Genomic DNA, 19,910 nt, shown 5'->3' with positions numbered 1-19,910 from the left:
TTAGAACCAAAAACATCAAATTTTTCTTTCTCTGGTTGAGCCCTCCACAAATTTGGCAAATACGGTATTTGCTCTAAAGATTATCCTTAAAAGTTTCTTGGACATTATGATACTTCTTAAAAAGTTAAGTGCCATCTGCTTAGCTTAAGCTTTTTACAAGTAGAATATGAACTTTGAAAAGGAGGACCTAAGACATTTCAAACGTATTTTAAGTGCTTCAATTAATTATGTACCCCACAGAAATATTTTAACTTCCACCATAAATGTACATAAACTGAAAACAAAAGATCCACTTACTTATATAGTAAATATATTCTTTGAAGAAACCGAGTTCCTAAGACCAAACTATATGAACAACTGCAAGTAGGTGAAAACGTGCAGACAGACGAGTGAAGGAACGATCACTGATGTGATAGTGGTTTTCTGCTTATTTAAGAACCTTGCTTATTGCTTTTGAGGGTTATGCTGAGAAGTAGGGTAAAATGAAGAATGCTAATGAGTTACAAAATTAATTGTTCAAAAATTCGCATTTATTATAAATGACTGTTTTGTTAGTGAAGGCCAGAGATTAAGTTCTTCGTGGAACTTTCTATGATTGTAATTTGATGTAGTAGAAAGAAGTCGGATTTTAGGTTGAGTTCAACTGCTGCCTGATACTTTGTAATTTACCTTAAACAATCCTTGTCTGTTTTTCAAGGTTAGTTTCTTCTCCCTACTTTACAAAATTTTAATCTATAAAACTTATTTTGTTTTTGACATGAAGCAACTAAAGATATGAGCATTTTTCAGAATTTAGGGGGTCTGTTATTATTTGAGATAATTATCTGTATTTTCTTTCTTAGCCTGTGGACATCTCTACAGCAATGAGTGAGCGGGCACTTGCTCAGAAAAGACTCAGCGAGAATGCATTTGACCTTGAAGCTATGAGCATGTTAAATCGTGCTCAGGAACGGGTATGTAGCAGTTTTAATGTCTACATGATCATTTATCTAGCAAGCTCACTTAAAGTGATTTGGGGCTTGATCATTCAGTGTATGTTGTGTACTGTGGGGCAGGAGCTGTTTCTTGAGAGAATAAAAATAGAAAAAATTATCTGCCCTCATAGAATTTATAATCTAATGTATAAAAATAGCTAAGTGCCCATAATAGCCCTGTGAGGTGTATTGAGTTTCCACTTTCCATCTGAGAAGACAGGTAAAGAGTGGCTAAATGAGGCCCAAGGTCACAAAACTAGTTAAGTAGGGAACTGGGATCCAAACCCAGACAGTCTGAATCCAGAGTCTGTGCTTTTTTAACAGTGGACAGCGGCTCCATAGGCTGCTTTTCTATGGTAAATATATGGAAGTAAGTACATGTTCAGAGAGAAAATAAATTGACTGACAATACCGGGTGTTCAGTAAATATACTTTGAATGAATGACAGCTAATTCTTTAGTTATCACAGTGTTTGAACAATTTCCTATGTTTATTATTCTCTAACTATGTATCTTGAATTTATTCTCGATTTGTAACACTTCAAAGAAAGTAATTAAAAATTGAGGTTGTCAAATTAGCATGCGTTTATGAGATATGTAAGCAGGAGGGCAAGGATCCTTTGCCATATGAGTGATTTTCTATATTTTTCATGTATCCGTGTGATACTTTGAAGAATGAGTGTCAGCTGTGCTTTTTAGTTGTTAGAGATATCTCAAATTTTATCAGTGGGATCCACTGAGCAGTTACTGAATTGCTGCTTTGGAATGTTTAGGAAAACAATTTTAAAGATGTACAAATTCAGTATATTGTTTTTGAAAAGTTGAATATTTAAGTTTGTTATTAAGCCTTTTTGGGAACTAAGTAAACCATTTCATTTAGGGAATTAAATTAATACCAGTAGCACTTTAACTAGAGAAGTAATTTTACTTAATTGAGGCCTCTTCTTTTCTTCAGATTGATGCCTGGGCTCAGCTGAACTCTATTCCTGGCCAGTTCACAGGAAGTACGGGAGTACAGGTTCTGACACAAGAACAGTTGGCCAATACTGGTGCCCAGGCCTGGATTAAAAAGGTACACAACATATGCACATACAAAAGTGTCCACGTATAAAGTTAAAATTTTTAAGAAAATGTTTTATTAAAAGTGCAGAAAGAGGCCAGTGAATCTAACCAATTTCATGGTAAATTTGCTATGTGTATATATATCCTCCAGGATGGACACTGAAGATGGATCGATTGATGAGACAATGGCTAATGTATAAATATGGCTCAAGAGCCACTTAATTTATATCCTGCTGCTCCTGGGTTTTGTGGGGGTGGTTTTTTAAACTGTGTTTTGAATGCTAACAGTGTATATCAGGTGCTGTTCAGAATATTCCACAGTTCCTGTTGGACAACCAATCTAATGATTTCAAAGCAGTGGTTCTCAGAGTTTTTCTCATCATGGGATACTTTATTACAGGTTTATTTTTGGTGCACTGCCCCCAAGAGCCTTCTGCCACCTGATTTTCCGTTCCTCTATTCCTGTGCCCTTCTTCCCCTCTTCCTTAGTGCCTGCGCCCTCCTGTAAGCTCCCTTGGCCCCTAGTCCTCATTCCTGTTGTGATCTCCAGCCCCAGGTCCCCATGGTTGTCAGCTGTTGGTTACAGCACGTGGTTGGGAGGCCCCAGTGTTAGTGCTGCATGTGGTGATCTTGCCAGGGGTCTGGAAAGCTGGGGGAGGATGGCTGAAGTGTTGGGTGGGCAGTGCTGAAGGGTGGGGAATCGGGTGGGACGGGGATGGCGAATACTATCTGTGGACCACCATTTAGGCCCTGGTGGCCTCTGGTGATCCACAGGTTCAATTTGAGAACCGCTGATCTCGTGAAAAAACAGGATATGTAAGACCTAAATTCAAGGGAGAGGACGGACGCCTCGTGCTGTGAAGATGTAGGTGTTCCTGGTTTCAGATTCCTCCTGCAGTGAGACGTGTGCACTCCACCTACGGCTGCCTCGTTGTTGGGGGAGTCTTAGGTGGTTACAGAGGGCTTTCTGAAGAAAATGTATTCTGGTGAAGGGAGTGGCTTGGTTGGATGGGTGATGGGGAAATTTGTTTCAGGAGTACTGGCAGCATAGCAGTGCTGAAACTGGGAGGCTGTGTGGTCTAATGGATTGGGAAGGTTTCTTTATCCTGCTGTACTCCTGACTCCTTTTGTGATTGTGGCAAGTAATTACTTGGAATTTCAGTCTGCAAGTGCCTTCTTCCTGCCTCGCAGGGTGGTGATCAGTAATGGGATGGGTACCTATAGAAAACTGCTGAGAGTGCCAGTGAGTGAGCTGAATTTCTGAAAAGTCATATTTTTTGTTGCTTTGGACCTTTTAATCTCATAACTTTTTTTTTCAATTTTGATAGCATTATCTCTGGTGATCTTCTTATTAACAAATTAATGTAAAGCATATCCTTACTTTGCCTGCCCCCCTTTTTGGGAGAGGGGGGAATAGTTGCACCAATATGTATATAGTGAGTACACAATCAAGTTGGTTAAAAAAATTACAACTTACTTAGTTTACTAGGGGTTGATGTTGGAAAAAAGATGAAAATCTAGCAAAATATTTTTAAGCTTGAATTAGTTTTGGACTAATTATATTACAGTATTTAAGATACCAAAGTGATTCATGTAGTGCTTGAAAAATGGCTTTCATCTCATTGGGAATAATTATAAATGTACATCTATTTCTTTAACAATTTTAGTTCTTTAATACTATTTAATGTTGAAGTTGAGTACTCCATATTTCAGAAAGTTAGACTTGAAGTTTATGTGGGTGTTTAGCACATAATAATTAAATAGTCATGTACATTACTAGGTAGAAACTTCAGAATGTGATTTCATTGCAAAGTTGGTCTTCATTTGTACAGTGAAGTTCGGATCCATATATAATGCTACAGACTTCTAAACGTCATCGCTTTAACATAACTTTTACAAAATGATTAAATTGGTTCCCTGTAAACTTTCCCTTAATTTTTTTTTGATTTCCAGTCTTGTAGACAGTTGGCAGATTTTAAATAATATACATCATTTAAAATGTAGACATAAGTCATTTTTGATAAGTTATCACAAGAGAAAGATGTGTTCATTCATCAGACCAAATTTTTAAATAATTATAGAAGAAAGCAGTGTTTTCAGTTCCATTTGTATGTTACTGAACAATATATGCTGCTAATGTCAGTTAAGGCCAGGAACATTTTGTTTATAAAAATGAGCAAAAACGTGGAAAAAGTCATTAGGCAGCTAGAAATTTAACATTCATCTTCACTGTCAAGTATCACAAACTGTCTACTTGTTTCGTTTAGAAAACTTTTTCAGAATGTTCATTTGGTGTTTTCTTGCCTTGCTGTAGGCCAGCACCCTCTTTTAGTGTTAAAGAGTACATGGAATGCCAACATTCTCCATATTCTTTTTTACTTTGCTGCAGTGTATTCTTAGATGAAAAAGTATGAGACTTTATTATTAGTAAAAAAAAATTTAAATGGTTGTTGATTTGAAAGAAGCTTTATTTTCTGGAATGAAATGATTTGGACATGACCTGATGAATATTGTTTACTTTTGTAGTCTCATTAATTAGCTTTTTGTTGAACTGTATACACACTGGTGTAAAGATTTGAAGATATTAGAGAATGGAAACAAAATCGGAAACCTGCGTTATTGGGGATTTGTATTATACTTTGCACAGTTGCCCTTTTTTTTAGGAGTGTTTCCTGGAAAAGAGGGGCGGATGAACCTGGAAGTAAGTAAAAGTAATTTTAGGTGTGTAGCAACAAGGCAGTTGGTATCCAAGCATCAGCTAACTTTTCTCTGTCCACCAACACTGCATGGCCTGCACCAAGTAAGGAACTGAACCAGGGGTATGTTTTTACCTCCACAGCTGCCTCCTTCCATCAGAGTACCATGTTGAACTTAATGTCTAGTCACACTTCATTGGCATGTTTTCTCCCCAGCAGATAATTAAAAAGCTGGGAAAAAATAACAGTACACAGTTTTACTATGGTGTAAAAACCAAGATTTAAAAATTCAGTATTAACTTATCAGTAGAGGAGATTAATGTATACTATTTCTAGAGCTACCAAAAGTTTTGACTGCCTCTGTTGATAAGTTAATGACTTCTGCTTACATTTGCTAGAGAATGTAAATCTAGACTGTTTAATAACAAGGGGAAATAAAACATGATTTGGATATGTATGTTATAAATTTAAAAAAAAATGGACATAAAGATCAACAGTAGAATTCAGTGGTTTGTTACATGTACATGGATGCCCTTTAAAAAGAGGCATCACATAGTTCTTAACGTGTGAAAATAACTGTTGACCATGCTAATGTATATAGTTGTGCATCTTACGACATTAAGTGGTTTGCTGCTTTGATGGAAATTATGGTTCAGTGGGTTGGATACAAGAGAGATGACTGTTCACAGAATAACCTGTGAACTTTCACCCCTCTGTATGGAAACTTGTTTCAGGGCCAAATCCTTGTAGCTGTCTTCTTGCCCCGGTCAGTGCCAGCCCTACTATTCACAACACTGCTGCTACCGAGGCCTAGGTATGTAAACGTTTAAGGAGTTTTTTAAAAGTCTTTTTAACATCAAGTTAGGTTTTAAAAGAATTCAAAATTCAGTTTGGTATAATTACAGGGTATTTTATGTGTTATCTTTTTGCTTCATAGGGATTTTCTAAGTAAAAAATTTATACTTGATTTATGGTAGAATGGGGGGAAAAAACTTTGGATGATAACAGTATGCTGCTTCAGTGTCCAGACTATTTCTAAATGTTTTCTAGGCTTTATTCATTAACTAGGTACACCTGGGACAATTAATATTATTGACTGTTTTAACATTGCCTTCTTTTTATTTTGCAAGCTAAGAAGAGATACCAGTGAACCTAAATAGTGGACGAAAACAGGAGTGTTCTAATTTTTTTTTGGAGGGGGGCACAAGGGCCACCGTAAAACCTGCTATTTGACTTATTTGACTTTGAAAATACTGTTATGTTTATGTGAAAATAATTAGAACATACACACTACAGTATGTATATAAGTATAGAAGCATTTAATTTCTGTAACTATAACAGATCTAGAAGTAAAATAAGCTTTCTTTCTTTAAAAAGTTGCACTGAGTTTGTAGTCAAATTCTAACTATAAAATGGGGATATTTTACCTTTCTTTCTTTGGATAGGATCAGTTCTTAAGAGCAGCCCCAGTAACTGGAGGAATGGGAGCCGTTTTGATGAGAAAAATGGGCTGGAAAGAAGGAGAAGGATTAGGAAAAAACAAAGAAGGAAATAAGGAACCTATTCTAGTTGATTTTAAGACAGATCGAAAAGGTAAGTTTTTTTAGAATGTTTATTATACCTCCTCTAACATTTAGGATTTCATTACTATCATAAATTCTTCTGATGCCAGTGATCCTGAACTGGAGGCACTTCTTACAGTATATATAGCTTTTTGTTAGGAAAAAAACGTTTAACCCATTTTCAGAAGCTTTATATATAGATGGAGACACTAATTTGAGCGTAAAAGGCAACAACCTTTGTTATGTGCAATATATGATTAAGTTTTTAATTAGATTTCATATTTAGATAGAATTTCCATTTTGTTTTCTCTTGACAGGGAATATGTGCTTGTTTTTGTTTCTAGGATTTATTTTTTCTTTCAAAGATCTTTATCCCACATATTCTCATTTTCCTATTAGAGAGTTCTGTTTAGTCTTCACTTTCTAAACCCCTTTTGCACATCCCTTTTTTCAAGCTCAGTAATTGAGTTCTGTTGGGTTGGGACTGGAGAGTAGACCCACTGCTGACAGCAGTATTACCTCTTCACATTGCATTTCTTCCCTTGGCATAATGTCTATTGTAGAATCACATGGGGCTGCCAGCTAAATGTGATTTCAATAGCTTGTTTAAAGCTGATTTTTAAAAACTGGAAAATTTAAAACTAATTTATTTTCCTTATCTTTGTAATCAGAAAGTTAAGTTGAAGTTAATTCAGTTAAATTACTGTCCTAATGAATTTGGAAACCAACTAGCTCTGACCAAATTATGTATTTTAAAAAATGTTTTGTATCAGAATTTCTACATTGTCATCTACCAAGAATAGTATGTTGCCATTTTATTCCAAATTGGAGAGAATTTATTGTAATAGTGATACTCGGAAATAACACAATCATCCACTAATGCAGCATTAATGCAAACTTTAAATTAGAAAACGACATTGTACTTATTGTCACATTGACATTATACTGCTTATACAAGTTGCATAGATTCTGTGTGTCATAATAGGTGGTTTATGAGAAGACAACATCTGTGGGTGCATTGCATAATTCCAGGGAATAGTCCCTTTGAAATTGTGCAGTGTGGCCTGGGTTTGGGAAAGCATAGTGGCAGAATTGGCAAAGAACTGGGTGAAAAATTCCTCCTAGGATTTAAATGGAAAGCATTGATTTTAGTTAGGAACGTAGCTAAATAAACCCCTTTTGGAAAGTGAGGCTGAGGCTGTCGGTCTTTTGAGTACATCTCATGTTTGAAGTCAGAAAGGGCTTGTTGGCTGGAAAAAGAAATGGACCCATTTATCCATGAGAGCCTTTCTCACTTTTTTTTGGCCTAAAATCCTCGACTTCTGGGGAACATACTTAAACTGAGCATCATTTTTCAAGGGATGAGAAACCTTTAGAAATCATGTGCAAAGAGCCACTACTTTTTAAACTTAGGAAGAAACAGATCTGGAGTTGTTGATAATTATAGCAATTTATGTATTCACATTAACTTTTCTGAAAATTTTAATTTTGTACAATTTCCAGTACTGAGATAAATGAAGACAATGTATAGATTTACGTATTGAAACAACAAAATAGAAGTCAAGATCAAGGGTAGTGGGTGGGTGTTGACTTCTATTTGAGGGCCTGGATTGAGGTTCAGTTTCCTATAGAGGGAGTAGTTGTTTTGCTATATTGTAATTTTAATGCTTTGAAATTTATTCAGTGATCATTGTTTTTTTTTAAGGTCTTGTTGCAGTAGGAGAAAGAGCACAAAAGAGGTCTGGAAACTTCTCTGCCGCAATGAAAGATCTGTCAGGTGAGAGTACAGTTTTGAATTTCTTCCTGTTCCACCTTCCCCTTGAATTCAAGTTTGTTGCCTCAGATGTGGAGATAATTATAACTGGTTATTTTTTTCTCTGCAGGCAAACATCCTGTGTCTGCCTTGATGGAAATCTGTAATAAGAGAAGGTGGCAACCACCTGAATTTCTCTTGGTCCATGATAGTGGCCCTGATCATCGCAAACATTTTCTCTTTAGGGTAAATATGAATTTCTGCATTAATTGTATACATTTGTTAATTTGATAACTTGATGTTAGAGGGTGAGGGATAAGCATTATATGATCACAGGATTAATGTATTGTTTGTGGGTTGGGAGTGTGTATATGCTTTAATGTGACCTGTTAATATCCTATTATTTTTTAAATGTTGGCGGGAAAGATGTGGGCAAAATCTGGTGAACAATTTGTTGACCTTTTCTAGTGGAATGTGGGGAACTAATTGTTTTTATCAGGCTTCCCTCCCGCCGTGCCCCCCCCCCCCCCGCCCCCCGCGCTTCAATTTGGAGACCTGCTCTTAATTTGCAGTCAAGTCCCTTTTCCCAAATGATTTGCTTCTTTTAGGGTTGAGATTTATTTGACTTACATGGTATGGGTTTTATATTTTTGTAAATTATCTTTCTAGCATTTAGTGAAAAAATTACAAAGCTAATAGATATTAAAGTTTGATGCTGTTCTTATTGTATGTTTTTCTTGAATAGGTATTGAGAAATGGAAGCCCTTACCAGCCCAATTGTATGTTTTTCTTGAATAGGTATTGATAAATGGAAGCGCTTACCAGCCCAGCTTTGCCAGCCCTAATAAGAAGCATGCTAAAGCCACAGCAGCTACTGTGGTTCTTCAAGCAATGGGCCTTGTACCAAAGGACCTCATGGCTAATGCCACTTGCTTCAGGAGTGCCTCACGTAGATAGATTGAGGTTTTATATTAATCATTTCAGATAATTTTACTCTGCATCAAAATGTATTTCCTCTTTAATGTTGTAAATATTTGGCAATTTAAGACATTGTGTAAAAAGCAATCTGTACAAACATCTCCAGGCTTTGATTTTTGTACCATGGAAATTGTATTTAACCATACAAGGTTTTGGTATGTTTATATTGTTTACCTTAGTGATGTATTTGTTTAAGTGGCTAACATCCAAACGATTGTTTGAAGGCATCCGTAATCTTCAGTGTGGAATGTTAAATAACGCTTTTATACTGTATTTTGTACTATGATGTCAACTCCCCTTACTTATGGCTAGGCTGCTGTAACACTTGCCTGTAGTCAGTGAAGGGCTGTGCACCTTGTACTAGTTCACAATGGGTTCTGCTGGACAGATACTGGGCCAGTGTTATTGAGGTAATCAAGCAAGATCTGTTCCACAGGGCTAACGCCACTGTATCCCCTTTAAATTTTGTAGAGGTTATAAAAAAAAGAAAGTGGTATGTTGTGTGATGGTCAGCACTAAGTCCTGCGTTTCTGTCAAAAGCCACTTGGGCCATGAATGAGAAGGGAGTTAAAATGAAGTCTGACTAGAATTTTACCGCAGAGGCCAAGTACATTTAGTATGGCATTGAGTTGTGATATAGTTTTACTTTGATGTGCATTTTGAATTTCAGCTACACCTAGATAGACGTAAAATGATAATTAAAATGCTGTAACCAACTTATCTAATAAAATCGGCACCCAGCCACTATTTTGTTGACTATGAGAAAGTTTAAGTTTATGTTAATTTTTAGGGTCTGATAGAATATTTCATGTGTATTACAGTGGTATTCATATGCTATGTCTCTAAACTTTATTTTCAAAAGCTTAAGGCCCAAATATAAACTTCTCTGGAATAAATGTGGTGGTTTATTTTCTGGATTACAAAGTGAACACATACTTCTTCACTACTGTTACTTCTTCACCCAATGCTTTTGATTTCTAAGCACTTTTATTTAAGAAAATTTGAATTATATTTGTATATATACACACACATACACAAATACCTACAAGAACATATTAAATACTACTTTGTCATGACAGCTGAGCATACTTTACAACTCTTAACCCTATTCTATATGGAATACAAAATACCCTCATCTGAGTTAACATGCATTAAAACAAGTAATATGTATGGAGAATAGAGGAATTGTAAACAGGTAGGAAAACAACTAAGGTGGAAGCGTCAACAATCAGCTCAGTAGATACTGTCTCCATTTGTTTTCTACCTTTATAACTAGAACTTGCTAATAATCCTAAGGAAATTGTTAAAGATAGTTTTGCCCTGATGCTGTTAGTCACAATGGCATGAGATAATTGATACTAAGCCTCAACTTCCATTTGCAAGGAAACGCTCAGTTTTCTACCCAATTTATAATTAGGTTAATGGATCTAGAATTTTCATTCAAGGTTTTTGAAGTTTTTTTTTTTTTTTTTTGCGGTACGCGGGCCCCTCACTGTTGTGGCCTCTCCCGTTGCGGAGCACAGGCTCCGGACGGGCAGGCTCAGCGGCCACGGCCCACGGGTCCAGCCGCTCCGTGGCATGTGGGATCCTCCCGGACCGGGGCACAAACCCGTGTCCCCTGCATCGGCAGGCGGACGCTCAACCACTGCGCCACCAAGGAAGCCTGGTTTTTGAAGTTTTTAAAAAGTTTATCTTCATATCTGAATATTTAATCAAAAAAGTAAAAACAGATGTTGATTTTGAAACCTTAATCCTATTTACTGCTTAGTGCATGTAATAAAAGTATTGTAAAAGGTTAATGTTTGTAAACATTTGAGTATTTTTAAAGCTATATTCCTTTAAACTTCCAAAGTGAACTTTAAAGCCAAAGATACAAGTATCTTGAATTTCCTTGCTAGAAGGCTTTTTTCCTCAAAGATTCCTTTTAGGCTTACTTTGGTGTTCAGGATCTCCAATTATAAATGTAGTCACTCATTGCCACATGCCGTAAAGATGATTTCCCCAGTATCGGTGTTTGACTAAGGTGGTCCAGAGTTTTAGGGTGCAATCCACAGTTGGCAAGCTCCTCATGAACAGCCTCCTGTGGAAATATGTATGCAAGTCAGTAAAAAGCACTGTCAGAGTCCTTGAACACTGATGAGTTTTTAAAATTACCATGGGCTCTTTGACAAATAGATGCCTTATTCAGTAAGGGCAAATTCATTGTTATCATTATCAATAGAAGCTCATCCTAAGAATTTCTGCATAATGACAGCATCCAAAAATAATAATTTTGGTTATTTTTATAAGTCTGGCAAACGGATAAAAATAGTTTTAAAGGTCTCATTACCTCTAATTAAAAAGCTATATGTCCAAAATTAAAGGCAGATATGTTGTAAAGCAGCTACTTCAGTTTTATTAAAGTGTGGATACATATCTAGAAACTGCTGGATCACATGAAACAAGCAGCTCATCCCTCCCCGAATCTAAGAAAAAGTTCTATAGGAAAAAAGGCCTATGCAGCTAAATAAACACCCATAATTATTTATTTACCCCCGCCTCCACAGTAAGCAAGCAGGCACTGTTAGGTTTTGGATCTGAGAGAACAATGAAAACTTGCCTTTTGTTTGGGAAGTTCTTTAGTCAGTGTTGAATACAACAGCCTGAATTCATAAAATTTACCTCACACACAAAAATACTTTATAGTCATTATCCCTTCCCTCTTAGTAATTGTAATTGATAATATTAAGCAGTACAGTTTAATAACTTGAAACACCAGTTTGGCTCATCATAAATGACTTCATCCATTTAGTTTGAGAAAACTGCAACTAAATGTGTTTACCAGCTGTCTACTTACCTTATCCAGTACTTTATCCTTTGGTGGGCAGATATTAAATACAGCAGTTGGCTCATGTGTATACAGTCCTGCAGAAAATGACCCACTCTGTGAAGATCTGAGTAGCATAGTCATTGAATGTAGAGAATGAGGCATGATAGGACCTGTAATCTCCAAACTAAATTGATCTCTGTATCCAGAAGGAGCTTGTGTCTTCACGTTTACACTTCGTGCCTTCAAAAATAATTTAAAGAAAATTATGGTCATCTCTCAAGCTTTTGTCCCTAACTAAAAATGTGATCAATAACTTCTCATTTGGGTATTCCTCTCTTTAACAGTTAAGGAACAAAAGTAGTTCATAAGACATCAAAAGAATGTTACATGAGTAAAAAATGTTCAGTAATTCTGTTTCCAGCATCCTCTCCTCCAAGTTATGAGGCTGTCAATTTAAGTATTAGTTCTAGAGAATGTAACTTTAATATGGTATCCTTTCTGATTAATGCACTTTCAATGCATAATATTAGGAAAATAAAAATTAGATTCTGTTGCTATTACCTTCAGCATATGTAACACACATGAAAATTACATGTGTAGTTCTTCAACAATATGGATATATAGTTATTCTTTTCACTTATCCATGATCCAGTTTTTGAGACCACCTATAATTTAACATAACATTCTTGGCTCTATTCTTTCACTGGTTATGAAAGACAAACTTTAAGAAAGCAACTTTTCCTTATGGCAATAATTCAAATATAACTTTTCATATAATTCCTTTGATAATAACTTTATATCAAGGAATTTTTTTACTGGGAGGAAAGAAAAAGAAAATACGCACCATGTAAAAATGTCAGGAGTTACTAAAATACAGAATTTATCGTATCAAAAAAGGAAAAGTATGTCTTTAAAAGCTAGGTTATGAGGATCAGTGTAGAATTTCTTTTTTTTTTTGTTTATTACCTTAAGCATTTGCATTGTGGCGCCTCGGAAAGCTATAGGTGATAAGAGGGTTGGTGGAAGTCCTGCCTGGGGACCTGAGGTAGCAATTAAACTCTTACAGTTGATCAAAAAATTTAGCAATGTAAAGGTATTCGTTCCCTTCACCAACACAACAGACTCGGGTCTGTGATCCATTTGTACTTCATGTATCTCTTTACGCCTGGACATGACAATCAAGGAAACTGCAAATGCAAATCCCATACCAAAAGGAACAGCAGTTATCTTAATCCTGAATCACCTGGAACCCTCTTCCCCCACTCCAAACTGGAAATGCTCTTGCTAATCCTCTTCACTGCAATTATAAGGCATCTGAATGATCAAAATGATTTTTTTGACCATCTGAATTAGCTAGAAATTGATACCTAACAAAAACTGATTTCTCCTCTAGTCAAAAATATGTTCCAGTTCCCTCACAAACTTAACCAAAATAGAATATTTTCACTTAAAAAAAGTTTAATAATTGTTCATGGCTTTTTGGTACTTAGGGGTTTTTTAATGTCATGATGGAGTATCAGTTTTAATATCTTAAAGATAGTTTAAGTTTATAGTTAAATAAAACTGTCAGTCAGTATTACATTGCTCAAGGGAATTCCCCGGCGGTCCAGTGGTTAGGAATCTGCGCTTCCACTTCAGGGGGCAACTGGTCGGGGAACTAAGATCCCGCATGCTGTGTGGCACGGCCAAAAAAAAAACCAAAAATTACATTGCTAACTTAATTCAATGAAAATAAATTCTAGTTAACAGCAACTGAAAGGATACAGCTTGATAGAAAGTACATCTGGTTTTTTAATTTTATCTTGCACACCCATCTCTTCCAGCCAGGAAAAACTTTCTTCTTCATCCTCATCGCTGACTGCTTGCTCCCTAGGAAATTGCTATAGTTAGTCAGGGTTCCCATTTCCTAAAGCTATTTCCTCTACACTGAATCCATAAGTCACCAGATGATGTAAAAGGTTATTTTAATCACATACTCCCCATGTCCCAAGCTTGTTCCAGACGCTTTCCTCTTCTCATGGCCACTTTCTTTTATTAAAGGCAAAGAAAATTCAATACCTACATGAGAAAAGAAAAATGTAACTATGTTTTCTTTAATATAATCTGAAGGAATTAAACAGGCGTGCCCGACTTGTAGAGAGTATATTTGAAAATGAGTTTTTACTCCTGATGTATTAAAGCAGTACTTTTCATGCTTTCTTGACGGCAGCTCACAACACACATATCTCCTTGAAACAAATGGTTCAGGACAATACATAGTCTCACTACATGTGGTACTCTTTCATCAAGTATATACTACTCTATTTCATTTTTTTATAAGGTGCTGAATGAGTCCACTGAATAGATTTCATGACCCACTAATGAGTTGAGCCTCTTTACAGATCATGTTATCAAAAGGGGGTAGATAATTTGTATTATAAAAGAATTTCTATAGGAGTATATTCAGATTGGGACATTCCAGCTTGATATATGTTTAGAGATCAGAGAAGGGAACACAACTTAAAGCTATGTATAATGGACAGCTTAATTAAACGCTGGAAAAAAAATTAAAAAATGAATAAAATAATTCTTAAAACAATTAGATAAAACTGGTAGAAGATAATTCAACTGCTAAAAGACAGTTCAAATTTTAGCTTTTAAGGAGTGTTTACTATATAGTGTGGTATTCTCACTTTAAACCTATAGTTTTACCTTCGTTTTTCATAGCTTCTCTTATACCTCTAGTTGTAGGAGACATGAGAGCCGTGATTACATCATCTCCTGCTAATCCCGCTGCACGGAAAAGGATAGTAAACTGATAGGTACAAACGTAGAAATAGGGGCAAAGTTTTGTCTTCAGCAGATTATACAGAGAAGTAAAGCTCACACACCTATGAAGAAAAACATTTTTCTTTAGGCATTGTTAAAACTAACTCAACATCTAAAATTGTTTTTGTATAATTTAATTTGATACTGACCTGATTTAAAACACAAATATTACAGATAACGGTCTGAATTTTTGCCATGACATAGAACTTGGCTTTTTAAAGGACTGAAATTGGTCACAGGACTCACTGATGACTTCTAAATACTTTAATGAACAGTGTTTACCATTTAAACACTAGCCATTTTGTCTTTAAACAAAACTTAATTGATAACTGGTTGCTGACTTTTGTTTTTTAAATAAATTTATTTTATTTTATTTATTTTTGGCTGTGTTGGGTCTTTGTTGCTGCGCACGGGCTTTTCTCTGGTTGCAGCAAGCGGGGGGCTACTCTTTGTTGCGGTGCGTGGGCTTCTCATTGCAGTGGCTTCTCTTGTTGCGGAGCATGGGGGCTCTAGGTGTGCAGGCTTCGGTAGCTGCGGCACGCGGGCTTCAGTAGTTGCGGCCCGCCGGCTTAGTTGCTCCGCGGCACGTGGGATCGTCCCGGACCAGGGCTCGAACCCGTGTCCCCTGCACTGGCAGGCGGATTCTTAACCACTTCGCTACCAGGGAAGCCCTGGTTGCTGACTTTTTTAAAGCTTTTTTTTTTTTTTGCAGTATGCGGGCCTCTCACTGTTGTGGCCTCTCCCATTGCAGAGCACAGGCTCCGGACGCGCAGGCTCAGCAGCCATGGCTCACGGGCCCAGCCGCTCCGCGGCATGTGGGATCTTCCCAGACCGGGGCACGAACCCGTGTCCCCTGCATCGGCAGGCGGACTCTCAACCACTGCACCCCCAGGGAAGCCCTGGTTGCTGACTTTTAATAAGTACCTTCCACTGATGGGAAGGGAAGCAGCTACTGGCAAAAAGTATAATAACGTTAAAGAATTAGGTCTCTATATATTTATCAAACACTTATATATATATTCCACAACTACGTAAAGAGTGAACAAGAGCTGGGAATTCCCTCCCCATCTGGTGGTTAGTACTCTGCGCTTCCACTGCAGGGAGCATGGGTTCGATCCCTTTGGTCAGGGAACTAAGATCCCACAAGCCGTGCAGTGTGGCCAAAAAAAAATTAAAATTAAAAAAAAGAGTGAATAAGAGCTATAAAAAAGTAAACAATTAACATTTTTTTTCTTTTTGGCTGCACCACGCAGCATGTGGGATCTTAGTTCCTTGACCAGGATTGAACCTGGGCCACAGCAGTGAAAGTGCCAAGTCCCAACCACTGGACCGCCAGGGAATTACCCAAAAGTAAACAATTTAAATGTTAGTTATTATAGTTTAAATAAAATAATTCAGAAGGACACAGAAATCCATCTACTACTGCTCATCTCCACATCATAAATAAAATAAGGAGAAAATACTGCGAAAAGGGGTTGCACAAATTTTTACTAATCTTACCAGTCACTCATTAAAATGTGTTGCAGGGTTTCATCATTTGACCAAGGGTTTGTCTTTCCAGCCATTTTTCTGTCAGCTCCAATACGAGGGAACAATGGTAGCCAAGACAAGGCAGGGTGGAGCCAATAGATAAGGCTCTGCTGGAAGGCACAACGGAGCTCAGTGGAGAGTTTGGGATCCTAAAATACAAAGATGATATTGGACAGTTCTTGCCCCAGTAGAAATACAGAATTTAATTAAAAAGACACTGAATATACCAAACACTTATTCTCAGGATCTTTACTGCTTCCTGTAAGAAAGTGTTAATAACTGTTACAGGGGTTAAAATGTAGTTTATTATTGTTTGGGAAAACCTTCCTTCCCAGCCATTACAGTCTGTTAAACCACATACCAGAAGGGATGCTTAGACGCAGATGGGAATATTCGCCTGTCTCTACCATCCTTGAGAACAGTGACTATCACTCTTTATCACCAGGGCGGGTGGTGGTGGTGGGGAGTGGCGGCTGTGGCGGTGGTGGGTGGGTGGCTGGATGTGTGTGTGTGTGTGTGCGTGCGTGTGTGTAACACTATATTCAACCCCCTCCCCTCATAGCACTGTTTCAAAAGTAGCCAATAAAAACCGATAATCCCAATCACAAATCATATGGATCTATTTATCAAAAAAGATGTACCAAGGCCTCTTTCAGGTAATCTCTTTTAACCTAGTTTGAGTTGATGAGCTGCTTGAAAGTAATGCAATTACATTTCTCTAAAACCTTTCTAGCACTCATTAACTCTTGTAAATTTACAACAGACCATCACCCAGGTGGTAAGAATTAGTGCATTTAAAAAATACAGTATACATTATGTGAGAAAACCAGTAAAATAACCAATCTGTCTTTGCAATCCTACTCCTCAATTGCTTTTCATTTCCTTATGTTTTCTTTCTCAAAAGACCTTAGAAAAGGATAGTGTAGTTCAAACAATTCCTGCCTACAGCAGTGACTAATTCTCAGAACAGGTCTATAAATTTAACAGGCCGTTACTAAATCTGATTTAAAAAACAGTATGAAAGCAGCATTTGGGAAACAAAAAATTTCCCAAGTCTCTGTGTCTTTAAATGTCAAAAGAAAAACTTAATGGAAGGAAATATCTCTGATATTTTGCAGAGAAGTCCATTTTACACTTAATTTGTTACTCTTAAGCATAGCTATTTTCTTACAGAATTACCTGTATACTTTGAGGCAAAGTAACTTCTGTTGCCCTACAATGCTGGATGACACCTTGAGCCTCTTCCTGTGCTTTCAAATGATCTGCCCAGGTAAAGGGTTGAGAAGAGGCGAAAAGGAGTCGAGTTTTAATACTCCAGTCCACAGGTAACTCAGTACTTTCTGAGGACGGAATATCAGATTCGGAGAATGATACATGAGGAGTCTTTCAGAAAACAAAGAACACAAAAATTAGTAGAGTACCATGGAAAAAACCCCTTCAATCTATAGAATTCATCAACTAACATACTCATGACCACTGAAATTTCAAAATGTTATGAACGGTACAATAAATAACACTGAACATATACTATACACACTGTGAAAGAGTCTGGAAAGAGCCACACTAAACCATTAACAGTGATGTTATCTCTGGAAAGTGGGAATTTCTTGTTGAGGCTGGTGGAAGGGCAGGTTTCACTTTTTAGTTTATTATAGTTCTATATAGTTTAGTGACAAGAGACGTACTATTTTCACGATCATGATTTAAAAACATCTACTATTGATACTGCTATCAAAGCAGAAATCTTCCAAGTATTTTTTAAAAAGCACTTTTTAAGCCTCAAACTCTGGAACCAGGTCTAAGTTGCTCTTGCAGGTAACTTAGGTTGGGTTCTTAGAGGCCATATTTAAGAAGCATTTGCCGACCTCAAAAATTCCTCTCCAACTGTTTTGCTGTCAAGTCAGTATTCTCCACGTTACAATAATTCTTCTAGATGACATTATTAAAAAATAACGGGGAAGAGGGAACTATTTCCAAGAGACCCAAAGGCCATTTATTTGCAAGGAAGGGAGACTGGGTCTTGGGAACTCTTCTAGCCTGCTCCCATTAGGACAATCTATGCATTTGTTAAACTATCACGAAAGAAGCAGCTGAGGAATGGAATCAAGAAGCGTTTCTGTGTGTATGGTGGTGGTAGGGAGGTTCAGTGATATACCACAACCTGTGGAACTAATTTGGGGATTTGGTTTGAAGATGCAGTGAAGGATTAAGTTCAAAAAGCAGCTGAGCCTGGAGGCACTGGCTCTGAGTGATGAGCTGGAGTTGTCACTACCTACAGAAGAGCGTGAAAACTGTTGGGGGCAGAAAGAAAACCCACATCTACGCCTGCTTTGGCACTGGTGCCATTATAAACATTACCACAACATCAAAGTCCTTTACCAAGGCTGACGCCTGCCATCTTTTCAACCCTGGTAGAGACGATCACTTGGGGCTCTCTGTGAAACTATTTTCCAAGTAAAACACTTCTGAGAAGTATACACTTATGTTATAAGAATATACACTCTAATGACATTTAAAAAGTATTACCTGGGGTAATTCAGTAACGGCTGTTCTTTCAGGAATCTTCTCTTCCCAGAGCAAATCATTTTCTTGATTAGAATCTAAAAACTGAGGTTAAAAAATGGTCCTTTTAAATTATAAATGATGCTGGAGTTCGCTTTAAACATGTAGACCTTCACCTGGCATACAAGTTTCTCAGCAAGTGCAGGAATTCACGTGAGCGCAAATCAGTATAACAGAGGATTTCACTTGTTTTGTGCCTGAACTTTACTATCAAAATGGACCAAGAAAAGGGCAGGTGATTTGCGCAACTAAGAACTCAGTAATCAGTAATCTCAGTTCAAAAGATCCAAAAGGTTGTGGGGTAAGACAAATACTAGTAAATTCTGACCCCATCAATACTCAACATTCCCCCAACCCCAGAACAATTTTGAGCGTGTGAGAAGGCAGGCACTGAATCACGCAGGAAAGAGGGTCCTGTAACCTTCCCATCAAACGGTGGCCTTCCAGGAGTAGTGCCAGGATTACTCGAAGCTCTCTTCCCACTGATCTCCAACCCCCCACCAGACGGCTGCTGCCCAAACTCCCCCGCCGCGCGCCGGGCGGGGCGGCGGGGTGCACTCCTCAGGATGGGAAGGCCCCGCAAGTCCCGCGGCAGCTTGTGAAGCGCACTTCACGCCGCCCCGACCTCGCAGGGCAGCCACCCCCAGGGCTCGGGGCCCCCTGAGGCCGCGGGCGGCTTCGGCTTCGCGCCCATTTCGCTCCTGGAACGCAAGAACCCGCCATCTCTACTTCACAGCCGAATCGACCCACGAACTACGAGAGCCCCTCGGCTCCCAGGCACGAAGACACTCACCGGGCCCGGCGCCTCCTGCTGGCCGCGGGACGGCACGCTGGGAGGCTCGGCGGCGGCCCGCGGCCGGTTGTCCAGGCGGGCGAAGGGGTTCCTTCGGGACACGGCCGGGCCGCCGCCGCCTCTGCCCGCTGCCGGGAAAGGGCGGAGGGGCAGCCCGGCCGTCAGGGCGGCGCGGCGGGTCGCCGGCTCGGGCCGCTCCTCGGTCGGAGAGGCGGCCCCAAGGCTCCGGCCCCTTTTCCGTCGGAGCCGCAATGTCTCTGGCGGCCTTTTGAAACTGGGCGAGTAGCCGGGCACCGACAGTGCCATCACGCGCCTCGGAGGCCGAGGACCCGACCCGCAGCAACCCCTGGCGCTTCCCGCGCGCCGCGGCCCCGCCCCGACGTA

General features: G+C 38.5%; 2 protein-coding genes across 8 annotated transcripts in view; one reads left to right on the top strand and one right to left on the bottom strand.

Moving 5' to 3' along the window:
* Nucleotides 1-9,898, top strand: part of SON (SON DNA and RNA binding protein) — a 31,141-nt gene extending 21,243 nt beyond the window's left edge. For 2 of the 6 annotated variants that reach the window (XM_082839758.1, XM_082839754.1), the window contains 6 exons: nt 843-953; nt 1,929-2,045; nt 6,177-6,324; nt 7,999-8,070; nt 8,177-8,292; nt 8,845-9,898. In XM_082839758.1, coding sequence (XP_082695884.1) covers nt 843-953; nt 1,929-2,045; nt 6,177-6,324; nt 7,999-8,070; nt 8,177-8,292; nt 8,845-9,003 — 723 coding nt within the window. In that variant the 3' untranslated portion in view covers nt 9,004-9,898. Of the gene's footprint in view, nt 1-842; nt 954-1,928; nt 2,046-4,698; nt 5,577-6,176; nt 6,325-7,998; nt 8,071-8,176; nt 8,293-8,791 lie in introns of those variants that run through there. The other 4 variants (XM_082839755.1, XM_082839757.1, XM_082839759.1 and 1 more) reach the window with 4 other exon arrangements.
* On the bottom strand, nt 6,118-19,899 carry DONSON (DNA replication fork stabilization factor DONSON). 2 transcript variants are annotated; one of them, XM_082839766.1, is made up of 11 exons: nt 19,527-19,899; nt 18,698-18,778; nt 17,351-17,554; nt 16,142-16,320; nt 14,525-14,703; nt 13,810-13,891; nt 13,598-13,702; nt 12,800-12,998; nt 11,861-12,073; nt 10,959-11,104; nt 6,118-6,241 (listed from the first exon to the last, which is right to left on the bottom strand). In XM_082839766.1, exons 1-10 carry the CDS (start codon nt 19,830-19,832, stop codon nt 10,967-10,969), a joined length of 1,686 nt encoding a protein of 561 aa, XP_082695892.1. In that variant the 5' UTR covers nt 19,833-19,899; the 3' UTR covers nt 6,118-6,241; nt 10,959-10,966. The 2 variants fall into 2 exon arrangements, with proteins under 2 accessions (XP_082695892.1, XP_082695891.1); XM_082839765.1 differs by lacking the exon at nt 6,118-6,241 and having other exon boundaries at nt 9,993-11,104.
* Between the last annotated feature and the right edge of the window lie 11 nt (nt 19,900-19,910).

Source organism: Leucopleurus acutus (assembly GCF_964270905.1).
Source record: "Leucopleurus acutus genome assembly, chromosome: 5".
NCBI classification, from domain to species: domain Eukaryota; kingdom Metazoa; phylum Chordata; class Mammalia; order Artiodactyla; family Delphinidae; genus Leucopleurus; species Leucopleurus acutus.
Note: the sequence above shows the minus strand (reverse complement) of the source record. Positions and strands in the feature narration are given on the sequence as shown.